Below are 18,062 nucleotides of genomic sequence, written 5' to 3'. Positions count from 1 at the left end.
TTGTTCCGACTTCAAAACCAATTGAACACAATCATGTGGGAGATATGAAATGCATTATGAAGAAAATCGTGTACTGTTGCCTACACGGAAAAGTGGCCTTTCTGACCAAAAGTGCACCAGTATCCCAAAGTATTAATCGAAATCAAGCATAGAAAACAGCGTTAGCATTAATAAAACAATTTTTCCCACGAATTAAGTTGCACGTAAATGTGTGTATTTTCTCACAAATGATGTTCAGAAAATCTCAAACAGTACATAGGCATACAACTACAATGTTTGAAACATTATTAAATAAAGACAACATTTCTGTATATTCATAACGTTTAATTAGCCATAATAAAGAAAATAAAGAAAAATAGGCTATCCGTTTATGGTTGTTGTGTGTTAAATTGCTGTCTTTTCGCACGAATTAAGTAGCACATAAATTCGTGTCTTTTCACACAGAAACGCACGAAATCTGCTGAAATACATTATGCTACCTGTGGTTTTTTCGAGCACGGTTATATGTCAGACATTTAAATGGCGACGGATAGCGGAAAGCAAACCCCGTATTGAGTCAATACTGTCATCGATTGGTAAACATAATCCTTAACGTAAATATCCCAGATTAGTACACAACGATTTTCCTTACATGTTGTGCTAGGTCCTGCAGGACATCACCCCCTTCATCTTGCTGGGGAAAAAAATTACACACAAACACAGACATTTTTCAATGTTGGGAACAAATTTTACATGAACATTTATATCAAGATGGATTAAGAGATGCCCAGGCTGATGCGCAAAACTATGCCGAGCGTTTGGGCGCTGTCGCACCAGTCTACCTGGCTGCCGTGCTCGAGTGCCTGACTGCTGAGATCCTGGAGTTGGTCGGAGACATTGCCCGTGCAAACAAGAAGCCCCCATTACCTACTCCCCAAGAAGACCGTCAAAGCCAAGTAAATTCGCTACTGCGGCTTCAACTTGACAACTCAACCTCCAAAGGCTATTTTAAGAGCCAACCAATTGAGTGGGTGTATACACAATTATGTCGACTATTACTTACATACATGGCACTATATCATGTTCCCATATGAGGCCATGAATGAACAATAACACCTACTAGGCCTCGTTTGCCATAGCAGGCAAGCATTAGATTAGAACACAAGATTTCACTCTGGACTTTGGAGACTAATATTCCGCATAAAGGGCCGTCAGTGTGCTGTTGCGCGCGCACAGTGTGCTTTTGCCGGCGCGCAGTGTGTAGTTGTGTGCAGGCAGTGTACCATTGGCCTCGTTTGCCATAACAGGCTAGCATTAAAATATAACACAAGATTTCACTCTTGACTTTGACGACTATTATTGCGCGCAAAGGGCCAGCAGTGTGCTATTGTATGCACGCGCTTAGTGGACTATTGTTTTGGGCGCCCAGTGTATTGTGTTGGGCGCGCGGTCCTAAAAAAAAAGAAGCAAAGCATCCCTTCCAGTAACCGACAGAGGAGTCCTCCGCAATGGGCCAATCGGGGTGGTGGGGAGATGGTGTCCAATCAGCAGATGCCACTGCCGTCTTTATACATTTCACATGGGCATTTCGAGGCTATACTCCGACTGCAAATCCACCCTTGACAAAGCCTACAGGAAGCAGCTCAACGCCAAGTCTGCGCACAGGAGCGCCTCCCAGTTATAGGCCCGGCACCGTGTCTCAGAGAGATCCGTCGGCCACTGAGATGCTCGTCCGCATTGTGCCCTTCCAGCGCCTGTGGAGAAAAATCGCCGACCTGCGCTTCCAGAGCTCCACCGTGATGGCCCTGCAGGAGGCTAGCGAGACTTACCTGGTCGGTCTGTTCGAGGACACCAAACTGTGTGCCATCCACGCAAAGAGGGTGACCATCGTGTCCTAGGACATCCAGCTGGCCCGCCTTATTGGCAGAGAGCGAGCTATAAGGAATAAGTCAACTCATCATTCAAGTAATATAGGGAGGGATCTTAGCACCTCCTGCTGGATTAGAAGTACTCTTTACCGTAGGCTCAGAGAGCCATCATCTCTCAACCGGTGCAATTTTCATAAGTATGTGGTAAAAAAATAAATACAACAGCTCATCATATAGGCAGTGGTTTCAAAACTCTAAGCACATGTTCAAGTAGAGCACACCAAATAATACAGGCACACCAAATAATACAATCTAGAAATACATGCTTCGCATTGCAATACATGTTCTTGTAAAGTCATTGCTTTCCACAATGCAATGCTCACATCACTTTCCATGTGATATTGTTGTTCATTTGTTCAAATGTATTTGACTATGACCTAATCTGACTGCTCTGAATTCATAATCACTTCACGGTTTGGTGTTAACCTACCGATTTTCAACTGCTTTGCCTACTACAGATTAGGAACACTGTCATGAAAATGTATGGTTGGGAAGTCTAAAATGAGGGTAACTCCCCTTAAGGTAAATGTCTGTGTTCTGAGTGGCAAAAAAAAAAAAATTGTTTTATAACATTTAGATATGTGCATACTGGCTTTCCTTAGGCAAACGCATTTAGAAGGGAAAGAAGTGGAACCAATTAATACTTTTCTTGCTCTTCAATCAAAACAAAACCTTCACAAAGTGGTGCGTTTTGTCCCAAAATGACCCCTGAGGTGTGTTCTCATTTGTCAGTAATTGACCCTGACATACTCCCTTTAAATTGTACTATTTTACTCAAATATATACTGTAATGTACTACTATTATGATGATGACTATTATGATTTTACTTCACGGTAAATAGAGCAAAATGTTCCTTTTTCAAACTCCCCGACGGTAGATGGCGCTGATGAGCGCCACTGAACCATATGCGCTGCACCCCGAAGTTAGTGACAGAAGAAGAGATACTATTGCTGCGAAATACAAAAACGTCACTACCTCAAGAAGTCTGATAATAAATTGATCTGAGACGAGACTAGGTATGTAACAATGAAATGTCGTCCAATTGAGTACTCACTCTCTTAAACTTTAAATCTTGAAGTAAATTATTTGTTTGTGCGTGTGAACATGATTTAGTGTGGTGAATGTATTCCAAATAATTTAACATAAATACAGGAAATGATGCGCAAAAATCAGCCACTTTTGCAAGTCAAATCTATGCTGGACAAATGTACATTATTTTAATGACAGTTTTTTGATTACATGTTTTGTCTGCGCATTTGTTGGGTCGTATGTGACCGATGGTTAGCGAGCTCTCGTTTGGCCATGTGTTACTAGCTAACGTAGCCTAGACTAGCTAGCTAGCTAGACATTTGCACGACAAAAGACAGGAAGTGATCAACCTTTTGCTAATATAGGATCCTTGGATCGGTGATTTCATAGATTTCACATGCACAGATTGAATCCTATGAGATCAATGATTTTATTCTATATCAGGGTCATGATGTGAGTTCAGTGAGGAAATATTGTTCAGCTTTACTGGAGGTGGCCTCATTAAAGACTACCATGTGGGGCCAATAAAGCATTTTCAGCCATGAATATTCCATCACGTGTGTGTGTGTGTGTGTGTGTGTGTGTGTGAGAGAGGGAGAGAATGTTCACTGCAATCTGATAACGAATAAGGGCATGTCGTAATCCAGGTGGAATAAACTGTGTCCCCCACATTGACAGAATGTCTGTATTTTTGTGTTATTTATTTTACAGGAAGCTGAGGGGGGTCATTTCCTGCGAGACCTTGCGCAACATGTAAAGGAAATGTATGCGATCAACGAGGAGGGTGCCGTGGCGAGTGATGGTCCAGAGGAGGTAGGCGTCATCCGTAAGTGATCACCGGTCGGAGTTTTGCAAAGGCTTCTGCAATTCTTCTTGGCGTGACATATGCTCTGAATCTCAGCCACCCCTAAAAGGCGGAGTACACGTTCAAGACATTCCAGAAAGTGTTTGTGGAGCTGGACTGCTCAAAGCACACAGTCAAGATGACAGGCCTCAAGAACAAATGACTGTCTTAAGCAGAATGCCAGGCCAGAGGACAATTGTCATAGACTGAATGTCAGGGTTAGTTTGTAACACCTTCGTAGTTAAACGCTGAGGTGCCTTTTGGAACTCTTCTATCCCTTCATTTTTTCTGGTAGCAGGTCAGGAACGGTGTCCTCTACCGCAGGCCCGCTTGTTGTTGGTGAAGCCGCCTGGCCCACAGAATCTGTGCTGGGACCAATCTCTGCCTACCGGGGGATGGTCACCGAGAGGCGGGACTCGAGCACATTGCGGTCTGGGACCCCGTCCCCGATGGGCCCGTGGCGGTCATCTACGCTAAAGAAGTTAGAGGGTAAGGAAGACACGTTTATTCTGCAAGGTGTGTTTTAAAGGGTCACTGCCACTGTATTTTCCATTGCGTTTTTGTATACGAAAGATACAAAAGAGGTGTTTTTAATGAAGGATGTCATTGTGAAATGTAATGTCCATTTTGTTCCCGTACAGTTGCGGTTTGAAATTTCCTTTTTGGAATCCGTTGTATCATTTTGAGGTTTCATCAAGGTCACACACCTTTTACCACTGGTATTTTGACAATTCTACCATCAATCAATTAAGTGGATCTATAAAGCCCTTTTTACATCAACAGATGTCACAAAGTGCTATACAGAAACCCGGCCTAAAACCCCAAACGGCAAGCGATGCAGATGTAGAAACGCGGTGGCTAGGAAAAACTCCTTAGAAAGGCACAAACCTAGATAACAACCAGGCTCTGAGGGGTGGCCAGTGCCCTTCTGCCTGTGCCAGGTGGAGATTATAACAGTATACGTGGCCATTAAGGGCACATTTTTCTCCAAGATGTTCAAACGTTCATAGATGACCAGCAGGGTCAAATAATAAGCACAGTGGTTGTAGAGGTTGCAACAGGTCAGTCAGTACATCAGGAGTAAATGTCACTTGTTGTTAGTGTTGTAGTTCCTATTTCTACGGTGTTTCCTACCTGCAGCAATCAGGATTTACCTGCAGTGTTGATAGCAATTCAGTAATTTGTCAACTCATAATAACAGATGTTTTGCAAACCGTTGATGTTTAAATAAATGGATTCCCGGTGTCCGGATACCTTTTCTCTTAAGGGATGTGATTGAGTGAATCCAAAGTAAGTTGGTCTAAATACATAATAGGATGAATCATTCAGGTAAAATAACACAATGTCTATTTGAGTCGAATCAACGTAATATAATCATTTTTACGTCTCTATCATCTTTACTCAATGTATTGGACCACATCAACTCAACTTACTCAAGCTTATCTACTCATAAAAACAAGCAAAAAGATCTACTCAACAATATGACGTGTGCTTTTGTTGACTGTAATAGCTTGAGTACATTCCACAAAGTCATTTTTTACAGTGTATCTAAAGACACGTTTGTTGTGGTGATGCACTTTTTCTTTGACGTTGAACTTGCATTGAACAGACAAATCCATTTCGTTACAACCCTTTTGTAGTATGACTTAGGAATATTTGTTGATGATCCTAATGTCTATGCGTGAATAGTGATTGGTTGTTGGTGAAATATTGCTGAGAACCCATCGTTTCCTGGCCTTTTTTCATTATTGAGCAATTTTGAAACATTTGTTTTGCTATTGGATTCATAATGGTGACCTGGGACAAGTAATTAGTGAAAACCAGAGTTCAGCAGTTGCCATTAAAGTGATCGAACCAAGTCATCCTAATAGGCTAGTATTAGCCTAAAGCAGGGTTTCCCAAACTCGGGCCACGTTTTGGGAGTTTTTGCCCTAGCACTACACAGCTGATTCAAATAATAAACTCATCATCATCAAGCTGGAGTATTAGAATCAGTTGTGGAGTGCTAGGGCAAAACGCAAAACGCGCACCCCTTGGGGACCCCAGGACCGCGTTTGGGAAACGCTGGCCTAAAGAGCAAATGCTGAAAGGGAATCACCATGAGGTGCAGTACCCACATTTAACCACAAGATGGCCTCCGTGCTCCACTGTAAAGTTTGGGCCTCTGCATGACAGTTTTTTGGATGACATGTTTTGTCTGCACATTTGTTGGGTCGTATGTGACCGATGGTTAGCGAGCTCTCGTTTGGTCATGTGTTACTAGCTAACGTAGCCTAGCCTAGACTAGCTAGCTAACTTGTAGCTAATTTTCCCCAAACCTCTGACACTCTCTAGCGGTAGGATGACTAAATCGCTGCGAGGTCAACGTTTAAATTCAACGGTACGTTTTGCTTCTAACGACACCCTTCTAGCTAGCTGACCACCCATTTTCAGTGCAATTTGAGAAAGTGAAGGCAGGTTTTGAGCGTTTTCAAATAAGTTATATGTACACATTTAGTGGAACACGCTGCGTATTCTAAAATTCGACTGCGCGACAGACCACACATCATGTAATATCCATCTGTTTACCTCTGAAAAATAGCTAACGGATTTTCTAATGTTACTAGCTTAGTTGCTAAATGTTGATAGAAGTGCTAAGACAGCAAAAAGGGAAAACATTTAAAGCGTTAGATAATACATATCACGAAAACAGCGGAATGTGGTCAAGCTTTATCGTATCAGACGGAGGCGTTTTGCACAATCTGCAAAAATGTATTTGGAACTTTGACCCGTGAACTGTTTGACACCTATCACTGTTGGGTATGTTTCGTCTTACAACAGCTACATCGAGGTAGTATTTAGTCAAATTGTACAATGTATCCATCAATATTAAACTCATTGGGACACTAATTGTCATTACAGATAACATCACACAAAAAACTTGGGTACACTTTTAGTTATTGTGTAAACGTTCATCACCTTTCAATGCCTTGGCTGTGAAATGTAAATGTGTATACATATTCAGATATCTTTCCAAAATGTGTATAGTATGCCAAGTTATTTAGGTACATGTATTAACACCACAGCGTGGAGAAAGTCAAGAGGAAGCAGTGGACGTGTTCCGTGCCATGGAGGACTGCTGGGCAGGGATGGCTATCCCCCAGGCTGCCAAGGTTAGGCTTATTTTGTTATTAGGAGAGTACCGTGTGTATGTGATGTTTATCTGCTAGTAACAGTTTGGTTTTCTTATCTACCAAGGTGCGTGGTGTACCTCGGCAGACCCTGGCGGACAGGCTGAGCGGCCTGGTGACCCGTGGTTGTCGCAGTGGACCGCCCACGTTGCTTGCACCAGAGGATGAAAATTCTCTGGTGCAGTACTGTATCTACTGCGTCGGCCGTGGGATCCCCTTCACCAGACAGAGGCTGATGAAATACGCCGACAAAATATGCAGGTATTTGGTGTTCTCTGTATTTATGTATGTAGACTGGTTGACTGACTGTTCTCAATGTGTGTGATGTAAATGTGGATGTGTATGGTGATGCCAAAACAAACATTTTCATCCTGGATGGACACTTATATGTATTCTATTCTATTGTAGGTTTCGGCACCCAGGGGAAACAATCCCACCACTGGGGAAGCGGTGGTGGGAAATGTTCAGGAGGAGCCACGAGAACCTGCGCGTGAGGAGGCCGGACACCCAGGACAGGGGGAGTGCTGAGTGTGGCACGCGTCTGACGATGGACACCTTCTTCGCTTCTTATGAGAAGCACTTGAAGGAGAGTGGGTTGAGGGAGAAACCCAGACAAATCTATAACTGCGATGAGTCTGGGTTTCGTAGCGACCAGAGCAGGCACAAAGTGCTTGCTCCCCGGCCCGCAAAACACGTGTACCAGCAGGCTCCTGGGACCAAGGAGCACATCACAGTGCTGGCCTGCGTCAACGCAGCTGGGGAGGATGTCCCCCCCCCCAATTCTCCCCCCTCCCCCTTTATCATCTACCCCAAGTGTTTCCCCGGTGGCCACTACACACTTGGATGCCCCCCCCCCAAGCCTTGGCTAGCGGTGGCTACATTGACGGGGACCATGTTCAGGAAGTGGTTTCTGCACTTCATTAAGCATGCAGTGAAGGAGCGCCCTCTCCTTCTCCTCTTCGATGGGCACAATAGCCACATGGACCCGGAGGTGCTCGCGGCGGCACTAAGGGAAGGGGTTCTACTTCTTTGTCTTCCACCACACTGCACCCGTGTCCTGCAGCCGCTGGACGTGGCATACTTTGGCCCTTTAAAGGCTGAGTTCTCCAAGGTAGCTGGAGACCTTAGCCATTTTGACCACTCCTACATGGTAAACAAATCAGAATTTGCCAGAGTATTCCGCTACTCGTACCAGCGATGCAAGGACATGCGCTATGTGGTGGAAGGGTTTAATAAGTGTGGCCTCTTCCCTTTTTGACCCTTCAGCCATTGAAGGGTCCCGTTTAATGTTGTCTCTGTCCCTACTGTGTCCCACCACCGTCTCTCCTGGAACCAGCAGCACTGTGCCATCTGTCAGCGCCTCCTCCCCAGCGACCACAGGAGGACCCTCAGCCCCATCTCCAGTCCCAGTCCCAGGCCTAGCTCTAGAAGAGCACCCCCTAATAGAGGGTGGGCTGATAGCGAAGGACCTGGCGCACATCCTTACTGTCCTGAAGTATCGGATGGACCGATACAGAAGAGTCGCTGTGGTCACCACGTGCCTCACCGGGGAGGAATACACGCGCCGGTGGCAGGAGAGGGGTGAGAAGGAGAGGGCCGAGACAGAGGAGAAAGAGCGTCGGGCAGCCCTCAGAACACAGAGGGCACAGGAGAGGCCTGCCGTGGATGAGACCATTGGCGCCATCGCCTCTGCGGGACCCCCTGCCGGAACCACTCCTGACAGCTGTATCACCACTGCCAGTGCCTCCCGGTGTGCAACACCTGTAGGAGCCGCCGGAGTCCCCAGCTGCAGAAGGCCACGTGCCTACTCTCCCGGCCACACCGTCGTCGGCCCCTCAACCCCACCGTTACAAACACCGGCTCCTCCAAGCCATCGTCGGCGGTTTTGTCCACCGCCACCGCGATGCACACCACCCACCCTGTCTGTCACCACCAACACGGCCTCCTCTGGACCAACTGCCTCCTCAGACTCCCCTGGTCACACCACCGTAGCGGCCTCATCTGGTGTCCCTGGCCCCCTGCAATTTGAATACCGCCACCTCCACAGGTAAACGCGTGTTAAATTACATAAAAATGACTGTTTGTTATCTGTTTTATACAACAGCAATGTAAACAACAGAATATCTCTTTACATATCTACAGTGCATAGCACCAGCCCTCAAGTCATCTCCACCTCCTCCAAAACCTCTGCGGCTTCCTCCAGAGGTGTTGGTGTAAAAAAGTGGAAAAGGGTTTTCATGAAACATGCTCTGTCTAACAGTACTTTTTCTCAAACTGCAGCACAGAAAAGGAAGAGAAAAGCTCCACCGGTCACGTCGGTCACGCCACCCATGGCACCGCTCTCAGGTACTTCATCTGTTTTTCTCTCTCTCTCTCTCTCTCTCAGTTGTATCAATTACTATTGTTGCTGAAGAACTTCTACATTTTGTAAAACCATATTAATCCATCTATTATTTGGTATAAAAGAAGACCACCTGCTGTGCTCGCTGCGGGGAGCGTGATCCGCCTGCAAGCTCCTCTCAGGAGTGTAGATCCGAGGTGCCATGGTTGTGCTGTGACTTCTGCCAGCACTGGTTCCACTGCAGGTGTGTGCAGTGGGATCAAGAGGTAGCGGTGGAGCTGGAATATTATTGTGATTTTTGTGACAATATAAGGATGGAGGTCGAGATTTAATTGTTTGTGTTCATAAGAAATTATTTATTTGTACAAAAAAATAAGTCTAAAATGCTATATATATATATGGAACCACTCTTGTGTAGTTCTTCCTTTACTTTCCAAGTGCATCTCTGCAACAAACTCCAAGTGTTTTCATTGTTTATGTCAATGCACATCACTGAAAATAAAGGTTTATTTGATGTAAATTATTAATACTCATATTTTAGATTTAAACTGTTATCTACTTTCTCAAAACATAAGATTAATCTATAAGACAAATGATGAGACATTGTAGCTGATGGACCATTTTTTAATCGTCCTCAAGAGGGGGGTGCACCGGGCCACGCAATGAAAACTGGACAGGAAATTCATTATTTTTTACCGGAAGCCTAGCCAACTAGTCAAACACTTCCGGTACGCGGGCCGTGTGTCTCTTGAACAAAATTGAACGGATATATCTTGTAATGGAACTGAATAGTAAGGTGGCCAACAACTGGGGCCCGAATGGCGATAATACGTGAGGTTTTTTTTCTCAAAACCGCTCATCAAAAAGCTGAAAATAGTATTTTCACTGAAATTTCAAACTTGCTAATTGCTAACATTTTGACATCACCAAAAATCACCTAACATTGATGGCTTGATCACAAGATAACATTGTTGAAGGTAATGCATTATTTAAACGCTGTTGAATATGCCGAGAATACGGCGTCCCACGCTACGTTTCCGCGTCCCCTTATTTGTGTCATACTACCTTTAGCTAGTAGGTAGCTAGCTAGGTTACTTTCTAAGCTAAGCTAACGTTAGCTAATTTAGGTTTGTCTGTATTAGCGCGAACTAGCTAGTAGCGTATCAACCGTGTTGAGACAGATAGCCTGCTCTGTTTAGAAGCCTCTCAGGTGAGTCGGCAGGCAAAAAAAGAAAATGCCAAATGATGTTGTCACTATGACAAACCTCTTTGTTATGAGCCTTGCTTGATGATATTTCAGTATTTGTCTTTCAGATCAATGAACAATTCCACAGGCTCACCGCAAAGCATCTTGAGGCAAGGTTTATGCAGGACACCCCTAAGCTGCTGTCCTTATTCCATTCCAAGGGAGGAGTACTTTCAGACAGATTGCGGGTCATGCTGGATGGTAAAGTATCCTCAGGAAAAATGCACTGTTTTGTATTTAGCTGGCTGATGTTCGGTGCTGCAATTTAAGCCACGGGCCCCACTGTGCTATTGTACACCTTTTGCTAATATAGGATACTTGGGTCTGTGATTTCATATATTTCACATGCACAGATTGAATCCAATGAGATCAGTGATTTTATTCTATATCAGGGTCATGATGTGAGTTCAGTGAGGAATTATTGTTCAGCTTTACTGGAGGTGGCCTCATTAAAGACTACCGTGTGGGGGCAATAAAGCATTTTCATCCATGGATATTCGATCACGTGTGTGAGTGTGTGAGAGAGGGAGAGAATGTTCACTGCAATCTGATAACAAATAAGGGCATGTCGTAATCCAGGTGGAATAAAATGTGTTCCCCACATTGACAGAATGTCTGTATTTGTGTGTTATTTATTCTACAGGAAGCTGAGGGGGGTCATTTCCTGCAAGACCTTGCGCAACATGTAAAGCAAATCTATGCGATCAACGAGGAGGGTGCCGTGGCGAGTGATGGTCCAGAGGAGGTAGGCGTCATCCTTAAGTGATCACCGGTCTGAGTTTTGCAAAGGCTTCTGCCATTCTTCTTGGCATGACATACAGTGAGGGGAAAACAGTATTTGATCCCCTGCTGATTCTGTACGTTTTCCCACTGACAAAGAAATGATCAGTCTATAATTTGAATGGTAGGTTTATTTGAACAGTGAAAGACAGAATAACAGCAAAAACTTCCAGAAAAAAACGCATGTCCAAATGTTATAAATTGATTAGCATTTTAATGAGGGAAATAAGTATTTGACCCCCTCTCAATCAGAAAGATGTCTGGCTCCCAGGTGTCTTTTATACAGGTAACGAGCTGAGATTAGGAGCACACTCATAAAGGGAATGCTCCTAATCTCAGCGTGTTACCTGTATAAAAGACACCGGTCCACAGAAGCAATCAATCAATCAGATTCCATACACTCCGCCGTGGCCAAGACCAAAGACCTCTCCAAGGATGTCAGGGACAAGATACTTATTTCCCTCATTAAAATGCAAATGAATTTATAACATTTTTGACATGCGTTTTTCTGGATTGTTTTGTTGTTATTCTGTCTCTCACTGTTCAAATAAACCTACCATTACAATTATAGACTGATCATGTCTTTGTCAGTGGGCAAACATACAAAGTCAGCAGGGGATCAAATACTTTTTCCCCTCACTGTATGCTCTGAATCTCAGCCACCCCCAAAAGCCGGAGTACACGTTCAAGGCATTCAAGAAAGTGTTTGTGGAGCTGGACTGCTCAAAGCTCAATGTCAAGATGACAGGCCTCAAGAACAAATGACTGTCTTAAGCAGAATGACAGGCCAGAGGACAATTGTCATAGACTGAATGTCACGGTTACTTTGTAACACCTTCGTAGTTAAACGCTGAGGTGCCTTTTGGAACTCTTCTCTCCCTTCATTTTTTCTGGTAGCAGGTCAGGAACGGTGTCCTCTACCACAGGCCCGCTTGTTGTTGGTGAAGCCGCCTGGGGCACAGAATCTGTGCTGGGACCAACCTCTGCCTACCGGGGGATGGTCACCGAGAGGCGGGGCTCGAGCACATGGCGGTCTGGGACCCCGTCCCCGATGGGCCCGTGGCGGTCATCTAGCCTAAAGAGGTTAGAGGGTAAGGAAGACACGTTTATTCTGCAAGGTGTGTTTTAAAGGGTCACTGCCACTGTATTTTCCATTGTGTTTTTGTATACAAGAGATACCAAATAGGTGTTTTTAATGAAGGATGTCATTGTAAAATGTAATGTCCATTTTGTTCCCATACAGTTGCGGTTTGAAATGTCCATTTTTGAATCCGTTGTACGTACCATTTTGAGGTTTCATCAAGGTACACACCTTTTACCACTGGTATTTTGACAATTATACCATCAATCAATCAATCACTGAAGTGGATCTATAAAGCCCTTTTTACATCAACAGATGTCACAAAGTGCTATGCAGAAACCCAGCCTAAAACCCCAAACGGCAAGCGATGCAGATGTAGAAACGCGGTGGCTAGGAAAAACTGCCTAGAAAGGCACAAACCTAGAGAACAACCAGGCTCTGAGGGGTGCCCAGTGCCCTTCTGCCTGTGCAGGGTGGAGATTACAACAATACGTGGCCATTAAGGGCACATTTCTCTCCAAGATGTTCAAACGTTCATAGAAGACCAGCAGGGTCAAATAATAAGCACAGTGGTTGTAGAGGTTGCAACAGGTCAGTCGGTACATCAGGAGTAAATGTCACTTGGCTTTTCATAGGCAGCCATTTAGAGGTTGAAATAGCAGCAGGTGCGGTACAGATTTCTATTGGGAACTGTTGAAAAAAGGCGCACCTACAACATTAATGGGTTAAAGGAAAAATGACCAAAGTAATATACAGTGGGGAAAAAAAGTATTTAGTCAGCCACCAATTGTGCAAGTTCTCCCACTTAAAAAGATGAGAGGCCTGTAATTTTCATCATAGATACACGTCAACTTTTTTTTCTCCAGAAAATCACATTGTATGATTTTTAATAAATTTATTTGCAAATTATGGTGGAAAATAAGTATTTGGTCAATAACAAAAGTTTCTCAATACTTTGTTATATACCCTTTGTTGGCAATGACACAGGTCAAACATTTTCTGTAAGTCTTCACAAGGTTTTCACACACTGTTGCTGGTATTTTGGCCCATTCCTCCATGCAGATCTCCTCCAGAGCAGTGATATTTTGGGGCTGTCGCTGGGCAACACGGACTTTCAACTCCCTCCAAAGATTTTCTATGGGGTTGAGATCTGGAGACTGGCTAGGCCACTCCAGGACCTTGAAATGATTCTTACGAAGCCACTCCTTCGTTGCCCGGGCGGTGTGTTTGGGATCATTGTCATGCTGAATGACCCAGCCACGTTTCATCTTCAATGCCCTTGCTGATGGAAGGAGGTTTTCACTCAAAATCTCACGATACATGGCCCCATTCATTATTTCCTTTACACGGATCAGTCGTCCTGGTCCCTTTGCAGAAAAACAGCCCCAAAGCATGATGTTTCCACCCCCGTGCTTCACAGTAGGTATGGTGTTCTTTGGATGCAACTCAGCATTCTTTGTCCTCCAAACACGACAAGTTGAGTTTTTACCAAAAAGTTATATTTTGGTTTCATCTGACCATATGACATTCTCCCAATCCTCTTCTGGATCATCCAAATGCACTCTAGCAAACTTCAGACGGGCCTGGACATGTACTGGCTTAAGCAGGGGGACACGTCTGGCACTGCAGGATTTGAGTCCCCGGCGGCGTAGTGTGTTACTGATGGTAGGCTTTGTTACTTTGGTCCCAGCTCTCTGCAGGTCATTCACTAGGTCCCCCCGTGTGGTTCTGGGATTTTTGCTCACCGTTCTTGTGATCAGTTTGACCCCACGGGGTGAGATCTTGCGTGGAGCCCCAGATCGAGGGAGATTATCAGTGGTCTTGTATGTCTTCCATTTCATAATAATTGCTCCCACAGTTGATTTCTTCAAACCAAGCTGCTTACCTATTGCAGATTCAGTCTTCCCAGCCTGGTGCAGGTCTACAATTTTGTTTCTGGTTCCTTTGACAGCTCTTTGGTCTTGGCCATAGTGGAGTTTGGAGTGTGACTGTTTTGAGGTTGTGGACAGGTGTCTTTTATACTGATAACAAGTTCAAACAGGTGCCATTAATACAGGTAACGAGTGGAGGACAGGGGAGCCTCTTAAAGAAGATGTTACAGGTCTGTGAGAGCCAGAAATCTTGCTTGTTTGTAGGTGACCAAATACTTATTTTCCACCATAATTTGCAAATAAATTCATAAAAAATCCTACAATGTGATTTTCTGGAAACAAATTTGTCAATTTGTCTGTCATAGTTGACGTGTATGATGAAAATTACAGATTTTTTTTCATCCACAGAGGGTTCTCCCCAACAAACTGGCAAAGTACACAGACTTACTAGAGAACCACAGAAAGCATAAGTCCTCCTCTTCCAGTGATACTCTTGTGAAAAATGCAAAAATCACAGCCTTCGCTGCCCCAGGACGGGTAACACAAGCAACGCTTGACAAGCTGGTGCTAAGTTTTGTATGTGAGGCCAACCAACCATTTTCTGTGGTTGAGACGCCATCCTTCAAGACTTTGATAGAAACCTTGCAACCTCAAACAGTAATGACAAGGAAAACGTTATGCACAAGAATACAAGAAGCTGCAAAACACAAGAAGAGCATAATCATCAAAAAGCTGAGTGCTGTGAACTATGTTGCTACCACAACAGACTGCTGGTCTGCCAGACAACGTAGCTACTTAGGTGTCACCTGTCACTGGATAGACAACGCCTCACTGGAGAGGCACTCCGCTGCATTGGCTTGTAGACCTGTCAAAGGCTCGCACACGTTTGATGTCCGTGCTGCTGCATTAGAGGAAATACATTCTGAGTACCACATCAGGGAAAAAGTGACCATGGCGACAACAGACAGTGGCTCAAACTTTCTGAAGGCCTTTCGATTATATGGTGAGGAGAAAAAGGAGGAAGCCATCAATGTACAAGAGGAGAGTGACTCCACCCTTGATGATGCAACAGAAGATCAGAGTGAGTCAGAGGTGGAGTGTCAAGATGTGTCTGCTATTCTGGATGACAACACAGGCCTTGAGTACCAACTTCCAAGGCACCAAAAGTGTGCATGCCATCTCCTCAATCTTATATCCACAGTTGATGCCACTGCTGCAGGAGGAGCTGCAAACGAAACCTACAAGAGGCTGTCTCGGTCTGCTTTTGCAAAGTGTCATGCTCTTTGGAATAAAACCAGCAGGTCAACCATGGCTCATGAAACAGTGGAACGTGAATGCAAGCTGCTGTTTCTCCGACCCAATCAGACACGCTGGAGCTCCCTGTTCCTCGCTGTAGAAAGGATTGTGCGCATTCACCGAGAGCAAGGAGAACAAGCAATTCGCAATGTCTGCACAGCATTAAAGATAAAGATGTAAGTTGACTAAATGTATATTTTGTTTTAAAAGAATAATAAAAATAAATAAGCCTTGCTGATTAATGGGTGATTCCACTTGTCTCAAGTAACTAAGTTTTCTTTGCATGGTGGTGTGACAATTGTGGATGACTTGAATGAAATAATTTAACTAATTTATTTTATTTTTATTTATTTGTGCATTTAACATGTACAATGCATAATAAACACATTGTACCAGAAATAGCTATAAGTAATTTTTTTATCGTTACATCTTTTATAGGTTCAATCCAGCTGAAATTGGGTTTTTGGTCGAGTATGCTGCTGTGATGAAGCCTGTTGCCATGGTCCTTAATATCCTCCAAGGGGAATCATCTGTGCATATGGGCCTATAGCTGCCAACACCTTACCAGTTGCGGGACAAGCTGAAGAGGTTGGAGTCAACTTGCAAAATGTGTACACCTCTTGTTCACGCCCTGCAGCAAGGGATCCAGAAACGTTTTGGAGACGTCATGAAAGAGCCTGAGCTGAATGCAGCAGCAATACTCCTACCAAGATTCAGAACATCCTGGACCACAGAGGAGAACATCTTAAATGCTGGTAAATATAATTGTTTATCAATTCAAATGTGAACCAGTAGACATTGACCTATATAACTCTGTATAATATTACTGTAATTTAGGATTATAGTGTGTCAGTGACAAACCACAGGGTGGCAATATAGTTAGAAGCTCAGGTAGCTTTTAATGTCAAACATCAGCAGCTTGACAGCCTATACAGTAGAAGGGTAAGAATAATGTGCAGACTTAATTCGTTTGAAAAACGATTTATCTTGCCCTAAAACCCACAGGCCTTGACTACATCAGAAATCACCTCAACACCGACTTGGATGATGTCACCAGCGCAAACAGCGGCCTCTCTGATGAAGACGACTTCTTTGCATCCATGGAGTTGGGAAAATCACAAGTAGGAGAGCTGGAGAGGTACCTTTCATGTCTGTCCCCTGCAGGTATGGATCTACTCCACACCTTTCCTCGCATCAAGAAGCTTTCACTCAAAGTCAACACAGGTCTTCCTGCATCTGCAGCCTGTGAGAGACTTTTCAGTCATGCAGGACTCCTGTTCACTGCTAAACGATCACAGCTTCACAGCAAGAACCTTGAGAGCCAGCTACTGTTGAAGCTTAATAGTGACATCACTGAGCGATTCTTTGGTGAAATAGTTTGTTTCTGCATGTTTTGACACACACACACACACACAAACTCCCAGTGGGGCCTTCAATATAAAAGGGTTTTCATGTTACTGTGCCAAAGAGTTCCTGGAGTGTTGACTGAAGTCAACCAGTCAAAGGGCCAGTGTCAGCCTAAAGGTTAGAATATTGCCAAATCTGTTGTCTGTCTGTGGGAGTCTAGATGGGGGAAGCTGCTCCTCTCTCAGCTGCTTTTGAGCAAAGCGTTTAATCCCCTTAACTGTGTAATGGTTGTGCTAGAGAGCACAGAGCTATTAATGTATAACTCCATTGTAAAGACACATCATACATGCTTTATGCTGCTTATCTTGGGGGGGTGGGGACAAGTGACTTTTTTTTTGCTGACTTTTCTTGTTAGATATTGGAGCTGGAAGTAAACATAATGCCCCATCTACAACTACATCACTCTCCTCTGATGCCTTTTAGAGAACATGCATTCAGCTTAATTTGTGTTCTGGGATCAGTGGCGGCTCCTGAAAAAATTCTCAGGGGGGGCAATTTTTCTGATGATTTAGGTGACCTACACACATTTTAAAAAAGATATGTCCAGCAACATCATGAAGACAGGGGCAGCATATAAGTCAATGCCAGAAGCATTTATTGACTGATCTCAAAAGTGTTGGCTTACAAAAGCAAAATAAGTTATCACAGTAAAAATAATCAAGGGTGTTCTTTCACATTCCTCAACACTGCATAAACAATATGCATTTCCATAAACAAATGAAATATCAGCTGAAAATACAGTATCTTGGTATTTGTTCAGATTGCAGGATCAACAAGAGCTTTTACCACATTTTTTGCCTCATGGTTGAATTGGAAATATGTGCACCTGAGCATAATTCACAACAAGCAAGCAGGAGCTTTTGATAGAGGCTACTGAAAACATTGATGCAAGTTATTGGTAATAAGAATTTTTTATAGACTTCCATATTCTGCCCTCTTGTATAGATTTGTGAAAATGAACAGTGATAGACATTTTGCCTGAAAACAGAATTTGAAAATAATTTCTAGAAAAGGTAAACACAGCTATCTGTATGGCTTTGTAAAAATGAACAACCATATTCTGGCCAATTGTATAGATTTGTAAATATG

At 43.8% G+C, this 18,062-nt stretch overlaps 1 protein-coding gene across 15 annotated transcripts; it reads left to right on the top strand.

Moving 5' to 3' along the window:
* Positions 1-2,837: 2,837 nt before the first annotated feature.
* LOC311115572 (uncharacterized protein) lies at positions 2,838-16,687 on the top strand. Of its 15 annotated transcripts, none has more exons than XM_084190731.1 (12): positions 2,866-2,924; positions 3,649-3,763; positions 4,080-4,270; positions 6,847-6,933; positions 7,019-7,212; positions 7,360-8,998; positions 9,232-9,297; positions 10,607-10,739; positions 11,182-11,283; positions 12,216-12,409; positions 12,562-12,622; positions 14,679-14,736. In XM_084190731.1, exons 6-10 carry the CDS (start codon positions 8,166-8,168, stop codon positions 12,261-12,263), a joined length of 1,182 nt encoding a protein of 393 aa, XP_084046857.1. In that variant the 5' UTR covers positions 2,866-2,924; positions 3,649-3,763; positions 4,080-4,270; positions 6,847-6,933; positions 7,019-7,212; positions 7,360-8,165; the 3' UTR covers positions 12,264-12,409; positions 12,562-12,622; positions 14,679-14,736. The 15 variants fall into 15 exon arrangements, with proteins under 15 accessions (XP_084046852.1, XP_084046849.1, XP_084046851.1 ...); XM_084190733.1 differs by lacking the exon at positions 14,679-14,736 and adding an exon at positions 12,715-13,251; XM_084190726.1 differs by lacking the exons at positions 12,216-12,409; positions 12,562-12,622 and adding an exon at positions 16,572-16,687 and having other exon boundaries at positions 2,838-2,924; positions 4,077-4,270; positions 14,679-16,321.
* The last annotated feature ends 1,375 nt before the right edge of the window (positions 16,688-18,062 follow it).

The sequence above is a fragment of the Coregonus lavaretus genome, assembly GCF_964263955.1.
Source record: "Coregonus lavaretus genome assembly, contig: HAP1_SCAFFOLD_294, whole genome shotgun sequence".
NCBI lineage: Eukaryota > Metazoa > Chordata > Actinopteri > Salmoniformes > Salmonidae > Coregonus > Coregonus lavaretus.
This window is presented reverse-complemented; position numbering and strand designations above follow the sequence as displayed.